We start from the raw sequence: 27,933 nt of genomic DNA on the forward strand, positions 1-27,933 counted from the left end.
TTAGTCATAGTAGAGATCTTTTACTTCTTCCTTCTTAAGATTCTTTGTCTCAGGTTCTTTCACTTCCTCAATAATATGGGCTTCTTCCCTATCCATTTTGTCCTTATTACGTTTAGGACAATCTCTTCTACAGTGCCCAAGTTCTTGACATCCATTGCATCTTACCTTAGCCATGTTCTTCCTTTTCTTTTGAGGACCAAACTTTCCAAATTTCCCTTTTCTTCTTGCCATTGAAGCATATGTTTGATTTTGCTCATTTGGTTCAACATCAACCTTCGCCTTTAGTCTGGTTTCTTCGATCTTACAGAGTGACCACAGATCTTGAAACAGAGTAGTCTCTTTCTTCCCATATAAACTTGAAGTGAAGTTACCTCATTCTTCCAGTAGTGCATTCAGTACCACTGCGGTCATCTCTCTATCAGACATGACTTCTCCTATCTCTTGTAGTTGATCTCGAATTTCTGATATCCTCATGAAGTCTGAGGCTATTCCATCTTCCTTGGACATCTTTAGTTTGTAGATTTCTTTCCTTAATGAGATTACTTCTCCTGCAGTACTTACAGAAAACAACTCTACGAATTTGTCATATATAGCTTTTGCAGTCTCCAACTATATGACTTTACTTCTCCTTTTCATAGTGTGAAAATGCATCCATTTCCCTTGCATCCATTTCGATGGGAAAACTATTGGAGTGAAAGAAGGGATCTAAGGAAGGAGAGACATATGGGATTAGAGAGTCTTTTATAGATTCTATAAGAATCCTTTAGGCTCTCACTTCTCCCTTCATGAATCTAGCATGTGCTTGAGTATCTTCTTTTGGAGGCTGGGTTATTGATCCTTTGATGTGATCCATGACCTCATTCTCAATAAGATTCAGGTCTATCCTTTTCTTCCATGCAAGGAAATTTGCAGCCCCAACCAATTTATTGCTTTCCTTGCAAAAATACATTTTGTTATTATCAGATATAGTCATAGACTTACTTGAGAAATTGATGCTTGCTTCCTCCTTAATCTTGATGTTGATAGAGGATTTGCTTCTTGAGAGATTGATGAGAGAGAGCTTGATTCACGATCCTCCTTGAATGATTTAGTCTTCCTTCTTTCTTGAAGATGGTTTCAAGACTCTTGCTGGTGTAGATTTCTTCGATCTAGGGTTTTGAAGATCTTGACCTTAGTAGCCCTTGAATCTGCTACAATCCTTCTTCCATTGCTTGATGTCTTCTTGATTGAATGCCCCTTTTTGACTTCAACACCTAAGCTTTGATACCATGTTGAGAAATCTAGGGATTTCTTTGCTTGATAATTGCTTGTGATGTAATTTTACTTCTTAGCTTATAGTCTTCTCTTCGTTATATCATTGTTATGTTCTTTTCATCAAGACAATTACTAATATGCACAATAGAAGACAAGTGACATAGTATGTAGGCTTGTCAACCGGGGGCAAAACCTCGCACCTCTTGAGAGGAAAACCTGATCAAAATTCTTCTTATAGATCTTCAATTGACGAATACCAAGACCATGACAAAGACCCTTGACTCCAGTATCCTCCCAAGAACCTCGTCACTAACCTTGATGCTCTGCCTTTTCCCTTTTCTCGACTTTCTTCTCGATCTTGAACCACTCTCCTTGAATTTCTCTAGAGAATCTCGGTCTCTAATCTTCCACACTACTCTTCTTGGCTTCCTCTAGAGAATCTCGGTCTCTAGACTTCACACTGGCTTCTTCTAGAGAATCTCCGTCTCTATGATTTGATCCTATCTCGGTCACCCAGAGCAAGTACCCCAGAAGAATCCTTCCTTCGCTGATCCCAGAGAAATCCTTCCTTCGCTATCTCCAGAAGAAGCTTCTCCTTTGCTATGCCCAGAAGAAACCCTCCTTCGCTATGCCAGAAGAAACTCTCCTTCGTTATGCCTAGAAGAATCTCTCCTTCGCTATGCCCAGAAGAATCTCTTCTTATCCCTTCTTCGCACTTCTCTTTGTAGCCTTTTCTTTGCACTTCTCTTCACCGAATTCTTGTCGAGTTGCTTGCCTCCAATTGAGGCTGAGTGTGGCTATATATACACTTCAACACATGTCCTTTAGGCCAACATGATCACTAGTGGTTAGGCCGACTTCTTCTAGCAAGTTCTTCCATCGTTGTAGGCCGACTTGAAGAGGATAAGTGACAAGGTCTTGGAGGATACTTTACATAGACAATTTTGACCTTTTACAAAGTGTAACATGACTTCATTACATGACAATGACTCTATCATTTTATGACTAGATGACAAATAATTCCTAAAGACTCTCAATTGGAGTCTTGACTCAAATACAAAATCTCTTGCTCATGAAACCCATGAAGCAAGTCAATACAATAATTTTATTTTTCTTCTTTACATCTCATTACATAAAATCATAATTACATGTCATTATGAAGACCGAACCTAGTTACACTTTTCAACATGGAGGTGGTGACATTAAACCAACAAAGAGAAAAACTCAACCGTCTACATGACTGCAACTTGTCCCCTTTTCCATAGATATACCCAACCAGCAAGGGAGGAGGCTCTCGACCCTTGTTAGTAGATTCAACTCGGCCTTCAAAAGACCAGACTTGGCCCTCAATGAAAGATGGATACTCGGTCAATAACAAAGAGAGGACTCAACCCCCTTTTTTGATGGTAACCACGGCCTGAGATAAGAAGAAATTCTCCGACACTTTCAAGGGTATCAACTCGGCCACTAGAATGGCTCCAACTCGGCCCACTATAGGGAAGAAACTCAACATTATTGGTATAGAACTCAACCCACAAACAGTGACTATGTACAACAAGGAAAAAAGAGGTTTTGGCCTCCCCAATAAGGACACAAATTTGGCCCTCAATCACAAAAGGTAACTCAGCCCACAAAGAGATTATAGAATACCCAAAACCAGAATACAAAATCAACTAATAACACCATTAAAACTCAACCCAATGTCGAAATCTAAGTGATTTTGCTCCAATACTAGCTAGGGTGTATAGTTTCAACACCAAATCCAACAACCAAAATGAAAGGTTTTGAAAAACCCTAGTCTCTTTCTCAAGAGCTCTCCAAAATTCTATTTCTCAAGTGAACAAATGCAAGAATGAGGAGATACTCCTGATTTTCCCTTTTTTATAACTCACTTGACTCTTTTACCACCCTTTTACCCTTTTATTTTAATAAAGTCACTTTAGTGGGTTTTCTCACTTTATATTTTAAAAGTGACTTTTCGTTACCCATGCTCCCCTTCCTCCCTTTAGCTTTCATAAGGTTTTCTCCTAGGCAAATTGTGTTCTCTTGATTAATTTTCCTGTCCTAGCCTACGGGAACTTAATTAGGCTGGTGGAATCATTCCCTTATGTCTCCTAAGCGGATGGAGACATCACACTCTTGGAATGTATTACATATGTTTTCCGCACTATAGTCATTCTACCAATTAAGAAACACAAAGCCAGGTGTTTCAATTGATGGTAATTAAAACAATAGCAAAGGAAATTTTTGTATTTTCATCTTATGCCACTGATAGATTTTTGTTTTAAGATATAATGTTGCAGATTTTTAAAAGTATTCATCATCAAAAGCTACTAGTCCAAATTCAGAGTGATGATGATTACTGACTTTATCAGGTCAACCATGATGGATGAGAAGAATGAATGATTTCAAAAACATTTTGATCTTCTAGGAATGTTTTATAGGGAAGCCTAAAAAATGTTGTTATCGTGGCAATCCAACGGAATGATGTGTTGAGATTCCATAGAAAGGTTTCTACTATTGCCTTGTATGTGACAAGTATATGATTTTGGAATTTCAGGGGATGTGTCTTGTTTGGCAACCATTCCAGTTGAAAGAGAAGCAGAAGCTCATTTTTTGGCAAAAGAAGATGGCGTGATTGCTGGAATTGCAATGGCAATCATGGTATTTGAGGAGGTAGATCCTCAGTTGAAGGTAGCAAGATGCATGCGACAATGTTTAGAAGAATTGTAGAATGTAGCCATCTAATTTTTTTGTGATGGAGAGTCTAAGCACCATTTAAGTGTAAATGACCTTGAAGCTGGATTTTGTTACCTAGGTTGATTGGAGTCAGAATGATGGGGATCTTGTTCAGAGAGGTTTACAGTTTGGCTCGGTGTATGGTATGTATCATGCAACGTCTGTCTATGTGGTTATTATACAATTCAAAGGCAAGTTATTAGGCAACCAGTGTATAACTATTAACAATGATGTTTGCAGGCAGTGCCAGAAGCATTCTTGTGGCAGAAAGAGTTGCTCTCAACTTTATGCAACGAATGAGTGGAATTGCAACTCTTACAAAGGTATGATTTAGCTTTGCTCGAGATAGCATTCTGTGGTCTATCAAGCTATATATTATCATTATTTAATGGCACATCACCATTTTGAAGAATATGACTTACAACTCTTTCTCTTTAACCTGGACATATATTTTTTATGAAGTCATTATATACATTGTTCTTGAATCACATTTAATTACCATTGTTCTGTTCACAAGTTTCAGGTTTTTATTGAAATTAACATATAGTTCAATTGATATGATATTTTGCATCAGTAATTTTACTTTATCATTTCAGGAGATCAAATTTGAGGGAATTCTGCTGACAAAAGGACACAGTTTTGCAAAAGAGTTTTCCTGCTTCTGCTTTTGAATTCATAAAGTTTTTGTCATATGTAAATGCCTGTTTTCTGTTAGGTGACCAAAGACAGAACTAGATATAAATGATCTGACGAATCTATTTGAGTGCTGATTACTTTCTCTTGGCATTTGTTTATTTATCTCCTTATCTGCTTGATCAGGCAATGGCAGATGCTGCAAGGCCTGCACGTGTCTTAGAAACTCGGAAAACTGCCCCAGCTCTACGATTGGTGGACAAATGGGCGGTATGCTCTATTCCCTTGAAATTGAAGGCAAACATTTGGGAATAATTTGTATCATTTCAGATTAAACTGGCATACAGTAGCCATACATGTTCTCCCTTCCCACGATCTATAGTAAATTGTCTTTGAAATAAAGGACCAATTTTCTTACAAGATGCACAGGTCCTGATAGGTGGTGGAGAGAATCATAGAATGGGCTTGTTTGACATGGTAATGCTGAAAGATAATCATATTTCTGTAGCTGGAGGAATCACTAATGCCATTGAATCTGTTGAGCAATACTTGGAGGAGAACAATCTTCAGATGGCTGTAGAGGTAATCCCTGACTAATTTTTTCCCCCATGTGAGGTTTTGAGATCATTGGAAACAGTGATGAGCAGTTACTTAAGTTGGAATCTCTATTTTTACACATCTTAAATGCTTTTGATGGATATATCTAGACTCTATTTACTTTTCATGACTCATAATGAACCTTTGCACAGGCACACATCCCAGATTGATTGGTTATTGTCTAATTTGCTTAAATAAAAACACTTGTGATATAAAATTGTCAACCTTTGTTGTTTTCATTTTCAGTAAACTATTTAGTTAGTGCAACTTGAGATTCTCTTCTTCTTTACTTTCTGCAGGTTCCTTAGAGAAGAGCAATATATAAATGTCAAAGTAATCTTAGGGTCATTTATCATTGACACATCTCTCCAATTAAGTTACAGTAAAGTAGCTACAGCATGTTAAATTGAAGCAATGGCCAGTGAGTTCTTAAAGTACCTTGGAATACTTGACCTTGACATTAATGACAAGTGTTAAGTGGAATGTTTTGTGAAATGGATAAGTTTTAACCTAAGTAACATGACATGTCCTCCCCACCCCGTGTTACGTATTTCATGTGTCGGACACAACACGTGTATGACATGAGTTTCACTAGTGTCAAACACGAGCCCTACCTGTGTCCTGAAATTTGGAGACTTGCCCTGTGAAAACACATCTTAAAATTGATTTATTGCCTCACTCATGCAATTCAGTCACAGTTTTGGAGCTCTCAAAGGTTTTGGAGTGCATCTAAGGGCGATTTTATAATGTTAGAAGGGATTCAAAGTGTTGGGAAGTGGATTTTTCCATGCCCTACTAATGCTATGCAATTGATGGTAATGTTAAATTCTTAAAGTAAAAGGAAACATTATCATTAATTGACTCAAGATATTTGAGAGTGGTTCTGACCTCATTGGATTTCATATGGAGAAAGTAGAATTTTATATCCCACTCAAAATCTAGTGGACTTAACAGTTTTTAGGATTTCAGGATTGGGGGGATTGCAACGTTTCCATTGGAGTTTGTCATGCATGAGGGTATGGGACTAACATGTAATTGAGAGGAGCAAGCCCTCTATGTAACTTGATTGTTGGTGGTATTGATTGTTGAACTCCTCTGTCACGACCCTAGTAAAAATGTACCCATCACTCAAACAGAATCTCGATTTGACATGTTAAGCTTTTTCTATCTTATTTTAATGTTTAGAGGGTGATATTGATGACAAGGATCCCAATATAGGCAATGATTTTGATGATATGTAGTACTAGTTATTTGTTGTGACATGATTTTTTGGACTCTATAGGCCATTTAGGTCCACTTTGTTGATGTATTTTTGCCATTTGGTTTAGAGATGGATTGCACTCAGTGCTATTTTGGTTATATGCATTAGTTGGATGATTGAATTTGTATCATCATCATGTAAATGTTTTATATATTTCATATTTTATGTGTAATTCACTAATTTGTTATATTTTTTAATATATAATATATAACATGTCCTCCTTGTCATGTTCCAAGGGTTCGTTGTGTCATGTGTCGAATACTCGTTGTTGACCCCTACTGGTCAACTACCCATGCAGTGCACCCCGTTTTTCTTGACAGAAAGAAGCAGCACCTGATCAGCATGTCCGTGCCATCCTGCCATCATCAGCAGCTTGATCATTTTTTTTGTAAACCCAGTCTGCATGTATGAATTGTAAATAATCTAAGCAGATCAGAGTCATGTATGTAAAGTTGCCTAGGTGGACCTAACTTTCTAATGATGATCTGCGTCCCGGGAGGTTTTTCGTCTCACCGATCCACGGATCGGCAGAGTTTTCCTTCAAACCTGACCCCAAAGCGGGATGGATTTCGTCATCAGAACTTTAGGAGAGTCTTATATGTTAATCTGCTAGATTATAGTTGTGTCGCAGAACTGGGTGTTCTATGAGGGTCTGTATTAAGTGGGTTCATCCCTTTGGATGTAAATTGTAAAAATCATGATGAAATGTGTCCTGAGGGTTGAAAAATGTTGTAAATCCCCTCATGAGTCCTAAGTCCTAGGTGATGTTTCCAACGGCTTAGTTTGATGATCCATCTTAAAATGAATTAAAAAATTAAAAAAATGAATAAAAATAATAAAAAATTAAAAAATGAAGCAAAAGCCCTAACTAATAAAATAATAATATTTTAAATCGACGGATGAGATCAAGAGATATCTTGATCCTCATCAACGGTCGAGATCTGTTCTACATGGATCACCCAAAACTAGCCCTTGGGATCATTTCCTTTATATAGGGTCTTAGGGGGTCATTTCAGATCATCTGATCTGTGAGTCTGTACTGAAAAGCTCTCTTGTAATCTGAATTTTTGTTTAATAAAAAGACTTTGGGGTCCAAATTGTGTTGGTGTTACTCTCTGGAATCGCTGTGAGATCTTTAATTTTCTGCGTATTTCAGTTTTAGGCCATTAATCATAGCTTGTTTTTTTTAGAGTAGTGTGAGCACAGGTATCTTGTTCACCTGCTAGGGTTTGAGGGCTGCTAGGGTTTCTGAAATAATGGCAGGTATCTCCATTATTTCCTGAGATCTAGCAGCACTCTCTCTCTCTTTGCTGATGGTTGCTTGAGATGTGCAGGAAAACCTTTCTGAAGGAAATTGTGGGCGTTTGGGGAAGTTCTAGGCTGAACCAGCCGACTCCCACTAGCTTTTCTGTGCAGAGCCCAGCTGATTGTTCCCTGGGTTAATCATTAAAGTTTCTTTTCTGTTTTACATTGAGAGATTTTCTTTCTGTTCACAGTGAAGTTCAAGATTTCTGATATATTGAAAATATTTCTGCTCTTATTGTTAAATCAGGCTGTTCAGAGCTATAATTTTTTGTGATTTTGGGCAAATTTTCAAGGGTTTTACTGCAAAAGTTTGTGTATGTCCGCCAGATTTCGTTTTGTAGCTTTGCAGGTTACAGGTACATCAAATCTAGAGATTTTTTCAAGCTCTCAGAAGCAGGGATCTGTGGGTCGTGTTTCGAAGCGCATTTAGTGCCAGCAACATCGTCAAGATCTGGATGAGATATCGCAGGCCTGTACACACCGGAGCATTTCAGAATAAACTTCTATTGAAGTAAGGCCAGGTACGCGGTTATCCCTTCGCTGTTTGCTTGAAAATTTGGTCACGGTTCTGCTCATCGTTCTACTGTAGTGCGCATATCAGCTCTCCTTCGATTTATGCTGTTGCTTAATTCTTTTCCGCCCAAGTCAGATCAACTCGTCGTTCTGTTCCTTCTGACTGAAACCCTGTATTCAGAATTGAGAGAAATGTATGGCAAGCTTAAAACTGAGCTCTGTACCATGTAGCGTATAGTTTCTTGGGCGCAGTCTTTTTCTTCTATTCTCAGTTGACGGCTAGGGTCATTGTCGAAATCCTCGGCAGGCGAAGGCAATTATTTTCTTTATTTATTTGCGTCTGTCCAGCGTTCAGTCCCTTTTTTTTATCTTATTGCTGAGACAAAAGCGTATGTCTGGGGGAGGCAGTCACGCAGGTGGCACATTGTTCTGAAAAACGTATGCGTGGGCATCAAAACCCTGTGCACGCCGTCAAAACGCCATCCACGCATTTCCCTGTGCATCATTTTCGCCTTCTTTTCTGCGTCCTGGTCTGACTGTCATACCATATCCTCGTTTTTTTGGGTGAATGATAGTTTAGAGTCGTTTTTTTGAATTTCGTTTCAGACGTGAAGCATTCCCCTTCATCTCTTCTCACCTGCCGTCGCATTTTTGCTGGGATCACACACGGTATCACACTTCAACAAATCTCTGCTCCCGTCAGCGAAAACCCCTGCCTCATTTTCGTTTTCCAAATTTCTGGTTTTGCTGCATCCGTTTTTTTCAGTCGCCCGCGTGCATTGATGCTGTGACAGTCGTCTTCATCTCCAGCCCCCGTCTGCGTTTTCCTCCGTCAAGCTCATTGTTCAGCGTCTCGTTGTGGTTTCGAATGCGTTTGGGCTGCTGTCTTTAGCATAGTCGTAGGGTTAGCGTAGGTTAGTTTTAGGTTAGTTTAGTTAGAATTTAGATTTTGTAATTTTTAAATTTTAGATTTTAATTTGTTTCATATAGTTAGATTTCATATAATTAAAAAATCATAAAAATATTTTAGTTTTTAGTTTTATATAGTTTATTTTTATTTTATGCTTTAGTTTTTTAATGTTTTAGATTACTTTTAGTTAGATTTAAATTCTGTTTTATTTTAATTTAGATTTTAACTTTAAATTTTTGTTTAGATTTTAATTTTTAGTAGATTTTTTATGATATAATAAAAAATAAAAAATAAAAAATGACAAAAAAAAAAGGGGATTTATTTATATTTTCTTTTTAGGCATAGTTTTATTTAGTTTAGTATTAGATTTATCTTTTTTTTTAGATTTTATTTTTCTTAGTTTAAAAAAAAAAAAAAAAAAAAAAAAAAAAAAAAAAAAAATTTGAAAAAATATTAAAATTTTTGGGAAATTATTTTTGCCAGGTTTCAGTTGCTTTCACGTTATATCTTTATTGCTGAGATCTAAAGTTTTCAAGCCGAGATGCGAAATTGATATCTGGTTGATGGTTTATGATTCTCGTGGTGATTTAAAGCATTCATCTTTTCAAATTTTTAGCTGCTGGATATCGTGTTTGTCATTCTAAGAGCATTGTGTTTTTAGCTGATGATAGATGATTGCTGTTCATGGTCCATCTTTTATATCATTTAACAAGTAATCATTTTAATAACAATCTCTTAAGGCACTGGTCTGCTAAATTAACCAAATCCATCGAGCCTCTTTTTATCGTATGTCGTGTTTCCCAACCAACTGGTCTACAGTTGGCCTCATCATCTCACAGGGATTACCCCCTTAGCCGCGGGAAACAGGCTCAAACGGAGAGACCGGGGATCAGAGTGACAGCCCCCGGTCTGAGCGTTGTCGTGCCAATCCGTGCGACAACATTTTTGGCGCCGTTGCCGGGGACAGAGTTTTTCTGTTCTTGGGGTTTCATCGACATTCAGCTTCTCATCTTCTCATCTCTCATTTGAGCTGGCAGATTCAAATATTTTGGCATCTTTTCATCACATATCAGCAGCATCTCTTCAGTTTTGTTTCTTGTTTGGGTGGCGACTCCATTTTTCTCATTTTTCCCAGACACGAAGCTTTCCTCATATCTGCTTGTGGTTACTTTTGGATCCTAGAATCAGATTTATTGTTCAAGTGGCGACTCCATTTCTCTCACCTCTTAATTTTCTTGAGCAGAAATCTCTTTCTATCATCCATTTGATCCCTTACTGTTCATCATGGATTATTCATGTAAGCCATGTCATTTTACTAATAATCTCCATGATCTTCCGAAAGAGGCCATTTCTAAATTACTTAAGTTCTCGGGTGATGATCCGGTCGCTGTTAAACATCATTTAAACATATTTACTTGTGTAAAGATCTTGTATTGTAGATTTCCTCAATATAATCATGAAGACTTCAAGATGCGTCTATTTGTCCATTCTTTAGAGGGTGATGCCTTGAATTGGTTTAATAATTTTCCTAATGATTTTTTCACTTCTTTACAAGACATTCTCGATGCTTTTAAAGATAGATATGATAGTCCAAACAGCTTGCCTTCTACCTCTAAAACTGTGCAAAAAGAAGAAAGTAATCATATTAAAGGTCAAGCTGTTGAAGAAAGTTTTCAGGATCAGAATGTGTCATCCACCGGAAATATTGTAGATCAAGTTCATGATAGTGAAAAATCAGGGACAAATAATAGTGAAAGGGAAGAACAAAAGCAAATTATACAAGATCTAATGATGCTGGTAAGAAACATGGAAAGCAATCAAACTAGTCTTATCAATGATGTTAAAACTTTAGGCACCCACCTGGAAAAACGTAATAGGGAGTTGGAGGTCACGCAAAATCAGCATGCTAAGGAAATTGAGGCCATGAAAATTAAGTATGAAACAGAAATTAGAAGCATGCAAAACAAGATGTCAGTCTTAGAGGAAAATATGGTGACCATGAAAACTGATCATGATAGGGAAATTGACTCTATGACATTCAATCATAACAATCAGTTGGCTGACATGCAAGCGAATCATAAAGAAGAAATAAATTTCATGCAGCATTGCTTGATGGACATAGAGGAAAAGAATGATAAAGTAATAAAACACATGCAAGAACACCATGCCATGCAAATCAGTGCTATAAGGGATGAATGCTCTAGTCAGATGGATGCCATTAGAATACAAGTTCAAAAGATTCAACAATGGTCAGATGATAAGAGAAACCAGGAGCCTTCTCATTTGCCGCAACAAGTTCCATCTTACTATGAGGAGGTCATTAGGTGGATAATTGAAGATGATCCAGATAAGCTTAAAAACGATAAAAATCAGATGCAAGACACAAAAAGACTTAGCATGCATATCTTACACACTTCATCTGATAGTTTCGAAACAGAAAGTTTCAGGTCATCAATAATTCATCCTGCCAGAAAGAAGAAGCGCAAGAGGAAGAAGATTAGACGAAGATTTGATGCATCAGACGGCCGTGAGCAGCTTGATTTTCGGATAGGAAGGAGTCCTACCATATGCAAAATTGGACATGGCACATCCGACAAGCAGCCGACAGATTTGCCTGAAAGCAGGCAAATGCTCAGTATGCACTATATTGAAAACATCTGATGCCGTAGGGCATCCTTTGTATCGTATTTCTAACCCTACTCCTTGTTTTTTCCGCATTTTCGTTTCTGTTTTAGATAGTTAATAAATGAAGAGCTTTTATCTTTATTGTGCTTAACGTATATGCTGATTTTTGGATGGACGCTACTTATTTTTGTGTTGTATGGATGCAGATTCTGGATTCTCACATTCCTGCAAGCAGCAACGTGTCCCCAAGTAGAGCCAGATGTTGACCCCTACTGGTCAACTACCCATGCAGTGCACCCCGTTTTTCTTGACAGAAAGAAGCAGCACCTGATCAGCATGTCCGTGCCATCCTGCCATCATCAGCAGCTTGATCATTTTTTTTGTAAACCCAGTCTGCATGTATGAATTGTAAATAATCTAAGCAGATCAGAGTCATGTATGTAAAGTTGCCTAGGTGGACCTAACTTTCTAATGATGATCTGCGTCCCGGGAGGTTTTTCGTCTCACCGATCCACGGATCGGCAGAGTTTTCCTTCAAACCTGACCCCAAAGCCGGGATGGATTTCGTCATCAGAACTTTAGGAGAGTCTTATATGTTAATCTGCTAGATTATAGTTGTGTCGCAGAACTGGGTGTTCTATGAGGGTCTGTATTAAGTGGGTTCATCCCTTTGGATGTAAATTGTAAAAATCATGATGAAATGTGTCCTGAGGGTTGAAAAATGTTGTAAATCCCCTCATGAGTCCTAAATCCTAGATCCTAGGTGATGTTTCCAACGGCTTAGTTTGATGATCCATCTTAAAATGAATTAAAAAATTAAAAAAATGAATAAAAATAATAAAAAATTAAAAAATGAAGCAAAAGCCCTAACTAATAAAATAATAATATTTTAAATCGACGGATGAGATCAAGAGATATCTTGATCCTCATCAGCGGTCGAGATCTGTTCTACATGGATCACCCAAAACTAGCCGTTGGGATCATTTCCTTTATATAGGGTCTTAGGGGGTCATTTCAGATCATCTGATCTGTGAGTCTGTACTGAGAAAGCTCTCTTGTAATCTGATTTTCTGTTTAATAAAAAGACTTTGGGGTCCAAATCGTGTTGGTGTTACTCTCTGGAATTGCTGTGAGATCTTTAATTTTCTGCGTATTTCAGTTTTAGGCCATTAATCATAGCTTGTTTTTTTTAGAGTAGTGTGAGCACAGGTATCTTGTTCACCTGCTAGGGTTTCTGAAATAATGGCAGGTATCTCCATTATTTCCTGAGATCTAGCAACACTCTCTCTCTCTTTGCCGATGGTTGCTTGAGATGTGCAGGAAAACCTTTCTGAAGGAAATTGTGGGCGTTTGGGGAAGTTCTAGGCTGAACCAGCCGACTCCCACTAGCTTTTCTGTGCAGAGCCCAGCTGATTGTTCCCTGGGTTAATCATTAAAGTTTCTTTTCTGTTTTACATTGAGAGATTTTCTTTCTGTTCACAGTGAAGTTTAAGATTTCAGATATATTGAAAATATTTCTGCTCTTATTGTTAAATCAGGCTGTTCAGAGCTATAATTTTTTGTGATTTTGGGCAAATTTTCAAGGGTTTTACTGCAAAAGTTTGTGTATGTCCGCCAGATTTCGTTTTGTAGCTTTGCAGGTTACAGGTACATCAAATCTAGAGATTTTTTCAAGCTCTCAGAAGCAGGGATCTGTGGGTCGTGTTTCGAAGCGCATTTAGTGCCAGCAACATCGTCAAGATCTGGATGAGATATCGCAGGCCTGTACACACCGGAGCATTTCAGAATAAACTTCTATTGAAGTAAGGCCAGGTACGCGGTTATCCCTTCGCTGTTTGCTTGAAAATTTGGTCACGGTTCTGCTCATCGTTCTACTGTAGTGCGCATATCAGCTCTCCTTCGATTTATGCTGTTGCTTAATTCTTTTCCGCCCAAGTCAGATCAACTCGTCGTTCTGTTCCTTCTGACTGAAACCCTGTATTCAGAATTGAGAGAAATGTATGGCAAGCTTAAAACTGAGCTCTGTACCATGTAGCGTATAGTTTCTTGGGCGCAGTCTTTTTCTTCTATTCTCAGTTGACGGCTAGGGTCATTGTCGAAATCCTCGGCAGGCGAAGGCAATTATTTTCTTTATTTATTTGCGTCTGTCCAGCGTTCAGTCCCTTTTTTTTATCTTATTGCTGAGACAAAAGCGTATGTCTGGGGGAGGCAGTCACGCAGGTGGCACATTGTTCTGAAAAACGTATGCGTGGGCATCAAAACCCTGTGCACGCCGTCAAAACGCCATCCACGCATTTCCCTGTGCATCATTTTCGCCTTCTTTTCTGCGTCCTGGTCTGACTGTCATACCATATCCTCGTTTTTTTGGGTGAATGATAGTTTAGAGTCGTTTTTTTGAATTTCGTTTCAGACGTGAAGCATTCCCCTTCATCTCTTCTCACCTGCCGTCGCATTTTTGCTGGGATCACACACGGTATCACACTTCAACAAATCTCTGCTCCCGTCAGCGAAAACCCCTGCCTCATTTTCGTTTTCCAAATTTCTGGTTTTGCTGCATCCGTTTTTTTCAGTCGCCCGCGTGCATTGATGCTGTGACAGTCGTCTTCATCTCCAGCCCCCGTCTGCGTTTTCCTCCGTCAAGCTCATTGTTCAGCGTCTCGTTGTGGTTTCGAATGCGTTTGGGCTGCTGTCTTTAGCATAGTCGTAGGGTTAGCGTAGGTTAGTTTTAGGTTAGTTTAGTTAGAATTTAGATTTTGTAATTTTTAAATTTTAGATTTTAATTTGTTTCATATAGTTAGATTTCATATAATTAAAAAATCATAAAAATATTTTAGTTTTTAGTTTTATATAGTTTATTTTTATTTTATGCTTTAGTTTTTTAATGTTTTAGATTACTTTTAGTTAGATTTAAATTCTGTTTTATTTTAATTTAAATTTTAACTTTAAATTTTTGTTTAGATTTTAATTTTTAGTAGATTTTTTATGATATAATAAAAAATAAAAAATAAAAAATGACAAAAAAAAAAGGGGATTTATTTATATTTTCTTTTTAGGCATAGTTTTATTTAGTTTAGTATTAGATTTATCTTTTTTTTTAGATTTTATTTTTCTTAGTTTAAAAAAAAAAAAAAAAAAAAAAAAAAAAAAAAAAAAAAAAATTTGAAAAAATATTAAAATTTTTGGGAAATTATTTTTGCCAGGTTTCAGTTGCTTTCACGTTATATCTTTATTGCTGAGATCTAAAGTTTTCAAGCCGAGATGCGAAATTGATATCTGGTTGATGGTTTATGATTCTCGTGGTGATTTAAAGCATTCATCTTTTCAAATTTTTAGCTGCTGGATATCGTGTTTGTCATTCTAAGAGCATTGTGTTTTTAGCTGATGATAGATGATTGCTGTTCATGGTCCATCTTTTATATCATTTAACAAGTAATCATTTTAATAACAATCTCTTAAGGCACTGGTCTGCTAAATTAACCAAATCCATCGAGCCTCTTTTTATCGTATGTCGTGTTTCCCAACCAACTGGTCTACAGTTGGCCTCATCATCTCACAGGGATTACCCCCCTTAGCCGCGGGAGACAGGCTCAAACGGAGAGACCGGGGATCAGAGTGACAGCCCCCGGTCTGAGCGTTGTCGTGCCAATCCGTGCGACAACATTTTTTGGCGCCGTTGCCGGGGACAGAGTTTTTCTGTTCTTGGGGTTTCATCGACATTCAGCTTCTCATCTTCTCATCTCTCATTTGAGCTGGCAGATTCAAATATTTTGGCATCTTTTCATCACATATCAGCAGCATCTCTTCAGTTTTGTTTCTTGTTTGGGTGGCGACTCCATTTTTCTCATTTTTCCCAGACACGAAGCTTTCCTCATATCTGCTTGTGGTTACTTTTGGATCCTAGAATCAGATTTATTGTTCAAGTGGCGACTCCATTTCTCTCACCTCTTAATTTTCTTGAGCAGAAATCTCTTTCTATCATCCATTTGATCCCTTACTGTTCATCATGGATTATTCATGTAAGCCATGTCATTTTACTAATAATCTCCATGATCTTCCGAAAGAGGCCATTTCTAAATTACTTAAGTTCTCGGGTGATGATCCGGTCGCTGTTAAACATCATTTAAACATATTTACTTGTGTAAAGATCTTGTATTGTAGATTTCCTCAATATAATCATGAAGACTTCAAGATGCGTCTATTTGTCCATTCTTTAGAGGGTGATGCCTTGAATTGGTTTAATAATTTTCCTAATGATTTTTTCACTTCTTTACAAGACATTCTCGATGCTTTTAAAGATAGATATGATAGTCCAAACAGCTTGCCTTCTACCTCTAAAACTGTGCAAAAAGAAGAAAGTAATCATATTAAAGGTCAAGCTGTTGAAGAAAGTTTTCAGGATCAGAATGTGTCATCCACCGGAAATATTGTAGATCAAGTTCATGATAGTGAAAAATCAGGGACAAATAATAGTGAAAGGGAAGAACAAAAGCAAATTATACAAGATCTAATGATGCTGGTAAGAAACATGGAAAGCAATCAAACTAGTCTTATCAATGATGTTAAAACTTTAGGCACCCACCTGGAAAAACGTAATAGGGAGTTGGAGGTCACGCAAAATCAGCATGCTAAGGAAATTGAGGCCATGAAAATTAAGTATGAAACAGAAATTAGAAGCATGCAAAACAAGATGTCAGTCTTAGAGGAAAATATGGTGACCATGAAAACTGATCATGATAGGGAAATTGACTCTATGACATTCAATCATAACAATCAGTTGGCTGACATGCAAGCGAATCATAAAGAAGAAATAAATTTCATGCAGCATTGCTTGATGGACATAGAGGAAAAGAATGATAAAGTAATAAAACACATGCAAGAACACCATGCCATGCAAATCAGTGCTATAAGGGATGAATGCTCTAGTCAGATGGATGCCATTAGAATACAAGTTCAAAAGATTCAACAATGGTCAGATGATAAGAGAAACCAGGAGCCTTCTCATTTGCCGCAACAAGTTCCATCTTACTATGAGGAGGTCATTAGGTGGATAATTGAAGATGATCCAGATAAGCTTAAAAACGATAAAAATCAGATGCAAGACACAAAAAGACTTAGCATGCATATCTTACACACTTCATCTGATAGTTTCGAAACAGAAAGTTTCAGGTCATCAATAATTCATCCTGCCAGAAAGAAGAAGCGCAAGAGGAAGAAGATTAGACGAAGATTTGATGCATCAGACGGCCGTGAGCAGCTTGATTTTCGGATAGGAAGGAGTCCTACCATATGCAAAATTGGACATGGCACATCCGACAAGCAGCCGACAGATTTGCCTGAAAGCAGGCAAATGCTCAGTATGCACTATATTGAAAACATCTGATGCCGTAGGGCATCCTTTGTATCGTATTTCTAACCCTACTCCTTGTTTTTTCCGCATTTTCGTTTCTGTTTTAGATAGTTAATAAATGAAGAGCTTTTATCTTTATTGTGCTTAACGTATATGCTGATTTTTGGATGGACGCTACTTATTTTTGTGTTGTATGGATGCAGATTCTGGATTCTCACATTCCTGCAAGCAGCAACGTGTCCCCAAGTAGAGCCAGATGTTGACCCCTACTGGTCAACTACCCATGCAGTGCACCCCGTTTTTCTTGACAGAAAGAAGCAGCACCTGATCAGCATGTCCGTGCCATCCTGCCATCATCAGCAGCTTGATCATTTTTTTTGTAAACCCAGTCTGCATGTATGAATTGTAAATAATCTAAGCAGATCAGAGTCATGTATGTAAAGTTGCCTAGGTGGACCTAACTTTCTAATGATGATCTGCGTCCCGGGAGGTTTTTCGTCTCACCGATCCACGGATCGGCAGAGTTTTCCTTCAAACCTGACCCCAAAGCCGGGATGGATTTCGTCATCAGAACTTTAGGAGAGTCTTATATGTTAATCTGCTAGATTATAGTTGTGTCGCAGAACTGGGTGTTCTATGAGGGTCTGTATTAAGTGGGTTCATCCCTTTGGATGTAAATTGTAAAAATCATGATGAAATGTGTCCTGAGGGTTGAAAAATGTTGTAAATCCCCTCATGAGTCCTAAGTCCTAGGTGATGTTTCCAACGGCTTAGTTTGATGATCCATCTTAAAATGAATTAAAAAATTAAAAAAATGAATAAAAATAATAAAAAATTAAAAAATGAAGCAAAAGCCCTAACTAATAAAATAATAATATTTTAAATCGACGGATGAGATCAAGAGATATCTTGATCCTCATCAGCGGTCGAGATCTGTTCTACATGGATCACCCAAAACTAGCCGTTGGGATCATTTCCTTTATATAGGGTCTTAGGGGTCATTTCAGATCATCTGATCTGTGAGTCTGTACTGAAAAGCTCTCTTGTAATCTGATTTTCTGTTTAATAAAAAGACTTTGGGGTCCAAATCGTGTTGGTGTTACTCTCTGGAATTGCTGTGAGATCTTAATTTTCTGCGTATTTCAGTTTTAGGCCATTAATCATAGCTTGTTTTTTTTAGAGTAGTGTGAGCACAGGTATCTTGTTCACCTGCTAGGGTTTCTGAAATAATGGCAGGTATCTCCATTATTTCCTGAGATCTAGCAGCACTCTATCTCTCTTTGCTGATGGTTGCTTGAGATGTGCAGGAAAACCTTTCTGAAGGAAATTGTGGGCGTTTGGGGAAGTTCTAGGCTGAACCAGCCGACTCCCACTAGCTTTTCTGTGCAGAGCCCAGCTGATTGTTCCCTGGGTTAATCATTAAAGTTTCTTTTCTGTTTTACATTGAGAGATTTTCTTTCTGTTCACAGTGAAGTTCAAGATTTCTGATATATTGAAAATATTTCTGCTCTTATTGTTAAATCAGGCTGTTCAGAGCTATAATTTTTTGTGATTTTGGGCAAATTTTCAAGGGTTTTACTGCAAAAGTTTGTGTATGTCCGCCAGATTTCGTTTTGTAGCTTTGCAGGTTACAGGTACATCAAATCTAGAGATTTTTTCAAGCTCTCAGAAGCAGGGATCTGTGGGTCGTGTTTCGAAGCGCATTTAGTGCCAGCAACATCGTCAAGATCTGGATGAGATATCGCAGGCCTGTACACACCGGAGCATTTCAGAATAAACTTCTATTGAAGTAAGGCCAGGTACGCGGTTATCCCTTCGCTGTTTGCTTGAAAATTTGGTCACGGTTCTGCTCATCGTTCTACTGTAGTGCGCATATCAGCTCTCCTTCGATTTATGCTGTTGCTTAATTCTTTTCCGCCCAAGTCAGATCAACTCGTCGTTCTGTTCCTTCTGACTGAAACCCTGTATTCAGAATTGAGAGAAATGTATGGCAAGCTTAAAACTGAGCTCTGTACCATGTAGCGTATAGTTTCTTGGGCGCAGTCTTTTTCTTCTATTCTCAGTTGACGGCTAGGGTCATTGTCGAAATCCTCGGCAGGCGAAGGCAATTATTTTCTTTATTTATTTGCGTCTGTCCAGCGTTCAGTCCCTTTTTTTTATCTTATTGCTGAGACAAAAGCGTATGTCTGGGGGAGGCAGTCACGCAGGTGGCACATTGTTCTGAAAAACGTATGCGTGGGCATCAAAACCCTGTGCACGCCGTCAAAACGCCATCCACGCATTTCCCTGTGCATCATTTTCGCCTTCTTTTCTGCGTCCTGGTCTGACTGTCATACCATATCCTCGTTTTTTTGGGTGAATGATAGTTTAGAGTCGTTTTTTTGAATTTCGTTTCAGACGTGAAGCATTCCCCTTCATCTCTTCTCACCTGCCGTCGCATTTTTGCTGGGATCACACACGGTATCACACTTCAACAAATCTCTGCTCCCGTCAGCGAAAACCCCTGCCTCATTTTCGTTTTCCAAATTTCTGGTTTTGCTGCATCCGTTTTTTTCAGTCGCCCGCGTGCATTGATGCTGTGACAGTCGTCTTCATCTCCAGCCCCCGTCTGCGTTTTCCTCCGTCAAGCTCATTGTTCAGCGTCTCGTTGTGGTTTCGAATGCGTTTGGGCTGCTGTCTTTAGCATAGTCGTAGGGTTAGCGTAGGTTAGTTTTAGGTTAGTTTAGTTAGAATTTAGATTTTGTAATTTTTAAATTTTAGATTTTAATTTGTTTCATATAGTTAGATTTCATATAATTAAAAAATCATAAAAATATTTTAGTTTTTAGTTTTATATAGTTTATTTTTATTTTATGCTTTAGTTTTTTAATGTTTTAGATTACTTTTAGTTAGATTTAAATTCTGTTTTATTTTAATTTAAATTTTAACTTTAAATTTTTGTTTAGATTTTAATTTTTAGTAGATTTTTTATGATATAATAAAAAATAAAAAATAAAAAATGACAAAAAAAAAAAGGGGATTTATTTATATTTTCTTTTTAGGCATAGTTTTATTTAGTTTAGTATTAGATTTATCTTTTTTTTTAGATTTTATTTTTCTTAGTTTAAAAAAAAAAAAAAAAAAAAAAAAAAAAAAAAAAAAAAAAAAAAAAAAAACAAAAATTTGAAAAAATATTAAAATTTTTGGGAAATTATTTTTGCCAGGTTTCAGTTGCTTTCACGTTATATCTTTATTGCTGAGATCTAAAGTTTTCAAGCCGAGATGCGAAATTGATATCTGGTTGATGGTTTATGATTCTCGTGGTGATTTAAAGCATTCATCTTTTCAAATTTTTAGCTGCTGGATATCGTGTTTGTCATTCTAAGAGCATTGTGTTTTTAGCTGATGATAGATGATTGCTGTTCATGGTCCATCTTTTATATCATTTAACAAGTAATCATTTTAATAACAATCTCTTAAGGCACTGGTCTGCTAAATTAACCAAATCCATCGAGCCTCTTTTTATCGTATGTCGTGTTTCCCAACCAACTGGTCTACAGTTGGCCTCATCATCTCACAGGGATTACCCCCCTTAGCCGCGGGAAACAGGCTCAAACGGAGAGACGGGGATCAGAGTGACAGCCCCCGGTCTGAGCGTTGTCGTGCCAATCCGTGCGACAACATTTTTTGGCGCCGTTGCCGGGGACAGAGTTTTTCTGTTCTTGGGGTTTCATCGACATTCAGCTTCTCATCTTCTCATCTCTCATTTGAGCTGGCAGATTCAAATATTTTGGCATCTTTTCATCACATATCAGCAGCATCTCTTCAGTTTTGTTTCTTGTTTGGGTGGCGACTCCATTTTTCTCATTTTTCCCAGACACGAAGCTTTCCTCATATCTGCTTGTGGTTACTTTTGGATCCTAGAATCAGATTTATTGTTCAAGTGGCGACTCCATTTCTCTCACCTCTTAATTTTCTTGAGCAGAAATCTCTTTCTATCATCCATTTGATCCCTTACTGTTCATCATGGATTATTCATGTAAGCCATGTCATTTTACTAATAATCTCCATGATCTTCCGAAAGAGGCCATTTCTAAATTACTTAAGTTCTCGGGTGATGATCCGGTCGCTGTTAAACATCATTTAAACATATTTACTTGTGTAAAGATCTTGTATTGTAGATTTCCTCAATATAATCATGAAGACTTCAAGATGCGTCTATTTGTCCATTCTTTAGAGGGTGATGCCTTGAATTGGTTTAATAATTTTCCTAATGATTTTTTCACTTCTTTACAAGACATTCTCGATGCTTTTAAAGATAGATATGATAGTCCAAACAGCTTGCCTTCTACCTCTAAAACTGTGCAAAAAGAAGAAAGTAATCATATTAAAGGTCAAGCTGTTGAAGAAAGTTTTCAGGATCAGAATGTGTCATCCACCGGAAATATTGTAGATCAAGTTCATGATAGTGAAAAATCAGGGACAAATAATAGTGAAAGGGAAGAACAAAAGCAAATTATACAAGATCTAATGATGCTGGTAAGAAACATGGAAAGCAATCAAACTAGTCTTATCAATGATGTTAAAACTTTAGGCACCCACCTGGAAAAACGTAATAGGGAGTTGGAGGTCACGCAAAATCAGCATGCTAAGGAAATTGAGGCCATGAAAATTAAGTATGAAACAGAAATTAGAAGCATGCAAAACAAGATGTCAGTCTTAGAGGAAAATATGGTGACCATGAAAACTGATCATGATAGGGAAATTGACTCTATGACATTCAATCATAACAATCAGTTGGCTGACATGCAAGCGAATCATAAAGAAGAAATAAATTTCATGCAGCATTGCTTGATGGACATAGAGGAAAAGAATGATAAAGTAATAAAACACATGCAAGAACACCATGCCATGCAAATCAGTGCTATAAGGGATGAATGCTCTAGTCAGATGGATGCCATTAGAATACAAGTTCAAAAGATTCAACAATGGTCAGATGATAAGAGAAACCAGGAGCCTTCTCATTTGCCGCAACAAGTTCCATCTTACTATGAGGAGGTCATTAGGTGGATAATTGAAGATGATCCAGATAAGCTTAAAAACGATAAAAATCAGATGCAAGACACAAAAAGACTTAGCATGCATATCTTACACACTTCATCTGATAGTTTCGAAACAGAAAGTTTCAGGTCATCAATAATTCATCCTGCCAGAAAGAAGAAGCGCAAGAGGAAGAAGATTAGACGAAGATTTGATGCATCAGACGGCCGTGAGCAGCTTGATTTTCAGATAGGAAGGAGTCCTACCATATGCAAAATTGGACATGGCACATCCGACAAGCAGCCGACAGATTTGCCTGAAAGCAGGCAAATGCTCAGTATGCACTATATTGAAAACATCTGATGCCGTAGGGCATCCTTTGTATCGTATTTCTAACCCTACTCATTGTTTTTTCCGCATTTTCGTTTCTGTTTTAGATAGTTAATAAATGAAGAGCTTTTATCTTTATTGTGCTTAACGTATATGCTGATTTTTGGATGGACGCTACTTATTTTTGTGTTGTATGGATGCAGATTCTGGATTCTCACATTCCTGCAAGTAGCAACGTGTCCCCAAGTAGAGCCAGATGTTGACCCCTACTGGTCAACTACCCATGCAGTGCACCCCGTTTTTCTTGACAGAAAGAAGCAGCACCTGATCAGCATGTCCGTGCCATCCTGCCATCATCAGCAGCTTGATCATTTTTTTTTGTAAACCCAGTCTGCATGTATGAATTGTAAATAATCTAAGCAGATCAGAGTCATGTATGTAAAGTTGCCTAGGTGGACCTAACTTTCTAATGATGATCTGCGTCTCGGGAGGTTTTTCGTCTCACCGATCCACTGATCGGCAGAGTTTTCCTTCAAACCTGACCCCAAAGCCGGGATGGATTTCGTCATCAGAACTTTAGGAGAGTCTTATATGTTAATCTGCTAGATTATAGTTGTGTCGCAGAACTGGGTGTTCTATGAGGGTCTGTATTAAGTGGGTTCATCCCTTTGGATGTAAATTGTAAAAATCATGATGAAATGTGTCCTGAGGGTTGAAAAATGTTGTAAATCCCCTCATGAGTCCTAAGTCCTAGGTGATGTTTCCAACGGCTTAGTTTGATGATCCATCTTAAAATGAATTAAAAAATTAAAAAAATGAATAAAAATAATAAAAAATTAAAAAATGAAGCAAAAGCCCTAACTAATAAAATAATAATATTTTAAATCGACGGATGAGATCAAGAGATATCTTGATCCTCATCAGCGGTCGAGATCTGTTCTACATGGATCACCCAAAACTAGCTGTTGGGATCATTTCCTTTATATAGGGTCTTAGGGGGTCATTTCAGATCATCTGATCTGTGAGTCTGTACTGAGAAAGCTCTCTTGTAATCTGATTTTCTGTTTAATAAAAAGACTTTGGGGTCCAAATCGTGTTGGTGTTACTCTCTGGAATTGCTGTGAGATCTTTAATTTTCTGCGTATTTCAGTTTTAGGCCATTAATCATAGCTTGTTTTTTTTAGAGTAGTGTGAGCACAGGTATCTTGTTCACCTGCTAGGGTTTGAGGGCTGCTAGGGTTTCTGAAATAATGGCAGGTATCTCCATTATTTCCTGAGATCTAGCAGCACTCTATCTCTCTTTGCTGATGGTTGCTTGAGATGTGCAGGAAAACCTTTCTGAAGGAAATTGTGGGCGTTTGGGGAAGTTCTAGGCTGAACCAGCCGACTCCCACTAGCTTTTCTGTGCAGAGCCCAGCTGATTGTTCCCTGGGTTAATCATTAAAGTTTCTTTTCTGTTTTACATTAAGAGATTTTCTTTCTGTTCACAGTGAAGTTCAAGATTTCTGATATATTGAAAATATTTCTGCTCTTATTGTTAAATCAGGCTGTTCAGAGCTATAATTTTTTGTGATTTTGGGCAAATTTTCAAGGGTTTTACTGCAAAAGTTTGTGTATGTCCGCCAGATTTCGTTTTGTAGCTTTGCAGGTTACAGGTACATCAAATCTAGAGATTTTTTCAAGCTCTCAGAAGCAGGGATCTGTGGGTCGTGTTTCGAAGCGCATTTAGTGCCAGCAACATTGTCAAGATCTGGATGAGATATCGCAGGCCTGTACACACCGGAGCATTTCAGAATAAACTTCTATTGAAGTAAGGCCAGGTACGCGGTTATCCCTTCGCTGTTTGCTTGAAAATTTGGTCACGGTTCTGCTCATCGTTCTACTGTAGTGCGCATATCAGCTCTCCTTCGATTTATGCTGTTGCTTAATTCTTTTGCGCCCAAGTCAGATCAACTCGTCGTTCTGTTCCTTCTGACTGAAACCCTGTATTCAGAATTGAGAGAAATGTATGGCAAGCTTAAAACTGAGCTCTGTACCATGTAGCGTATAGTTTCTTGGGCGCAGTCTTTTTCTTCTATTCTCAGTTGACGGCTAGGGTCATTGTCGAAATCCTCGGCAGGCGAAGGCAATTATTTTCTTTATTTATTTGCGTCTGTCCAGCGTTCAGTCCCTTTTTTTTATCTTATTGCTGAGACAAAAGCGTATGTCTGGGGGAGGCAGTCACGCAGGTGGCACATTGTTCTGAAAAACGTATGCGTGGGCATCAAAACCCTGTGCACGCCGTCAAAACGCCATCCACGCATTTCCCTGTGCATCATTTTCGCCTTCTTTTCTGCGTCCTGGTCTGACTGTCATACCATATCCTCGTTTTTTTGGGTGAATGATAGTTTAGAGTCGTTTTTTTGAATTTTGTTTCAGACGTGAAGCATTCCCCTTCATCTCTTCTCACCTGCCGTCGCATTTTTGCTGGGATCACACACAGTATCACACTTCAACAAATTTCTGCTCCCGTCAGCGAAAACCCCTGCCTCATTTTCGTTTTCCAAATTTCTGGTTTTGCTGCATCCGTTTTTTTCAGTCGCCCGCGTGCATTGATGCTGTGACAGTCGTCTTCATCTCCAGCCCCCGTCTGCGTTTTCCTCCGTCAAGCTCATTGTTCAGCGTCTCGTTGTGGTTTCGAATGCGTTTGGGCTGCTGTCTTTAGCATAGTCGTAGGGTTAGCGTAGGTTAGTTTTATGTTAGTTTAGTTAGAATTTAGATTTTGTAATTTTTAAATTTTAGATTTTAATTTGTTTCATATAGTTAGATTTCATATAATTAAAAAATCATAAAAATATTTTAGTTTTTAGTTTTATATAGTTTATTTTTATTTTATGCTTTAGTTTTTTAATGTTTTAGATTACTTTTAGTTAGATTTAAATTCTGTTTTATTTTAATTTAGATTTTAACTTTAAATTTTTGTTTAGATTTTAATTTTTAGTAGATTTTTTATGATATAATAAAAAATAAAAAATAAAAAATGACAAAAAAAAAAGGGGATTTATTTATATTTTCTTTTTAGGCATAGTTTTATTTAGTTTAGTATTAGATTTATCTTTTTTTTTAGATTTTATTTTTCTTAGTTTTAAAAAAAAAAAAAAAAAAAAAAAAAAAAAAAAAAAAAAAAAAAATTTGAAAAAATATTAAAATTTTTGGGAAATTATTTTTGCCAGGTTTCAGTTGCTTTCACGTTATATCTTTATTGCTGAGATCTAAAGTTTTCAAGCCGAGATGCGAAATTGATATCTGGTTGATGGTTTATGATTCTCGTGGTGATTTAAAGCATTCATCTTTTCAAATTTTTAGCTGCTGGATATCGTGTTTGTCATTCTAAGAGCATTGTGTTTTTAGCTGATGATAGATGATTGCTGTTCATGGTCCATCTTTTATATCATTTAACAAGTAATCATTTTAATAACAATCTCTTAAGGCACTGGTCTGCTAAATTAACCAAATCCATCGAGCCTCTTTTTATCGTATGTCGTGTTTCCCAACCAACTGGTCTACAGTTGGCCTCATCATCTCACAGGGATTACCCCCCTTAGCCGCGGGAGACAGGCTCAAACGGAGAGACCGGGGATCAGAGTGACAGCCCCCGGTCTGAGCGTTGTCGTGCCAATCCGTGCGACAACATTTTTTGGCGCCGTTGCCGGGGACAGAGTTTTTCTGTTCTTGGGGTTTCATCGACATTCAGCTTCTCATCTTCTCATCTCTCATTTGAGCTGGCAGATTCAAATATTTTGGCATCTTTTCATCACATATCAGCAGCATCTCTTCAGTTTTGTTTCTTGTTTGGGTGGCGACTCCATTTTTCTCATTTTTCCCAGACACGAAGCTTTCCTCATATCTGCTTGTGGTTACTTTTGGATCCTAGAATCAGATTTATTGTTCAAGTGGCGACTCCATTTCTCTCACCTCTTAATTTTCTTGAGCAGAAATCTCTTTCTATCATCCATTTGATCCCTTACTGTTCATCATGGATTATTCATGTAAGCCATGTCATTTTACTAATAATCTCCATGATCTTCCGAAAGAGGCCATTTCTAAATTACTTAAGTTCTCGGGTGATGATCCGGTCGCTGTTAAACATCATTTAAACATATTTACTTGTGTAAAGATCTTGTATTGTAGATTTCCTCAATATAATCATGAAGACTTCAAGATGCGTCTATTTGTCCATTCTTTAGAGGGTGATGCCTTGAATTGGTTTAATAATTTTCCTAATGATTTTTTCACTTCTTTACAAGACATTCTCGATGCTTTTAAAGATAGATATGATAGTCCAAACAGCTTGCCTTCTACCTCTAAAACTGTGCAAAAAGAAGAAAGTAATCATATTAAAGGTCAAGCTGTTGAAGAAAGTTTTCAGGATCAGAATGTGTCATCCACCGGAAATATTGTAGATCAAGTTCATGATAGTGAAAAATCAGGGACAAATAATAGTGAAAGGGAAGAACAAAAGCAAATTATACAAGATCTAATGATGCTGGTAAGAAACATGGAAAGCAATCAAACTAGTCTTATCAATGATGTTAAAACTTTAGGCACCCACCTGGAAAAACGTAATAGGGAGTTGGAGGTCACGCAAAATCAGCATGCTAAGGAAATTGAGGCCATGAAAATTAAGTATGAAACAGAAATTAGAAGCATGCAAAACAAGATGTCAGTCTTAGAGGAAAATATGGTGACCATGAAAACTGATCATGATAGGGAAATTGACTCTATGACATTCAATCATAACAATCAGTTGGCTGACATGCAAGCGAATCATAAAGAAGAAATAAATTTCATGCAGCATTGCTTGATGGACATAGAGGAAAAGAATGATAAAGTAATAAAACACATGCAAGAACACCATGCCATGCAAATCAGTGCTATAAGGGATGAATGCTCTAGTCAGATGGATGCCATTAGAATACAAGTTCAAAAGATTCAACAATGGTCAGATGATAAGAGAAACCAGGAGCCTTCTCATTTGCCGCAACAAGTTCCATCTTACTATGAGGAGGTCATTAGGTGGATAATTGAAGATGATCCAGATAAGCTTAAAAACGATAAAAATCAAATGCAAGACACAAAAAGACTTAGCATGCATATCTTACACACTTCATCTGATAGTTTCGAAACAGAAAGTTTCAGGTCATCAATAATTCATCCTGCCAGAAAGAAGAAGCGCAAGAGGAAGAAGATTAGACGAAGATTTGATGCATCAGACGGCCGTGAGCAGCTTGATTTTCGGATAGGAAGGAGTCCTACCATATGCAAAATTGGACATGGCACATCCGACAAGCAGCGGACAGATTTGCCTGAAAGCAGGCAAATGCTCAGTATGCACTATATTGAAAACATCTGATGCCGTAG

The 27,933-nt window shown here is 37.6% G+C and overlaps 1 protein-coding gene across 2 annotated transcripts in view; it reads left to right on the plus strand.

The window, feature by feature from the left end:
• QPT (quinolinate phoshoribosyltransferase) overlaps positions 1-27,933 on the plus strand; it is a 332,914-nt gene that overhangs the window by 69,499 nt on the left and 235,482 nt on the right. Inside the window, exons 3-7 of one of the 2 annotated variants that reach the window (XM_089448013.1) lie at positions 3,815-3,930; positions 4,073-4,136; positions 4,234-4,316; positions 4,813-4,896; positions 5,056-5,208. In XM_089448013.1, coding sequence (XP_089304139.1) covers positions 3,815-3,930; positions 4,073-4,136; positions 4,234-4,316; positions 4,813-4,896; positions 5,056-5,208 — 500 coding nt within the window. Of the gene's footprint in view, positions 1-3,814; positions 3,949-4,072; positions 4,137-4,233; positions 4,317-4,812; positions 4,897-5,055; positions 5,209-27,933 lie in introns of both variants that reach the window. The other variant, XM_089448012.1, reaches the window with a different exon arrangement.

This window comes from Pinus tabuliformis, chromosome X (assembly GCF_031772625.1).
Source record: "Pinus tabuliformis cultivar Carrire ecotype Pingquan chromosome X, CPIR1, whole genome shotgun sequence".
In the NCBI taxonomy this organism is placed as follows: Eukaryota; Viridiplantae; Streptophyta; class Pinopsida; order Pinales; family Pinaceae; genus Pinus; species Pinus tabuliformis.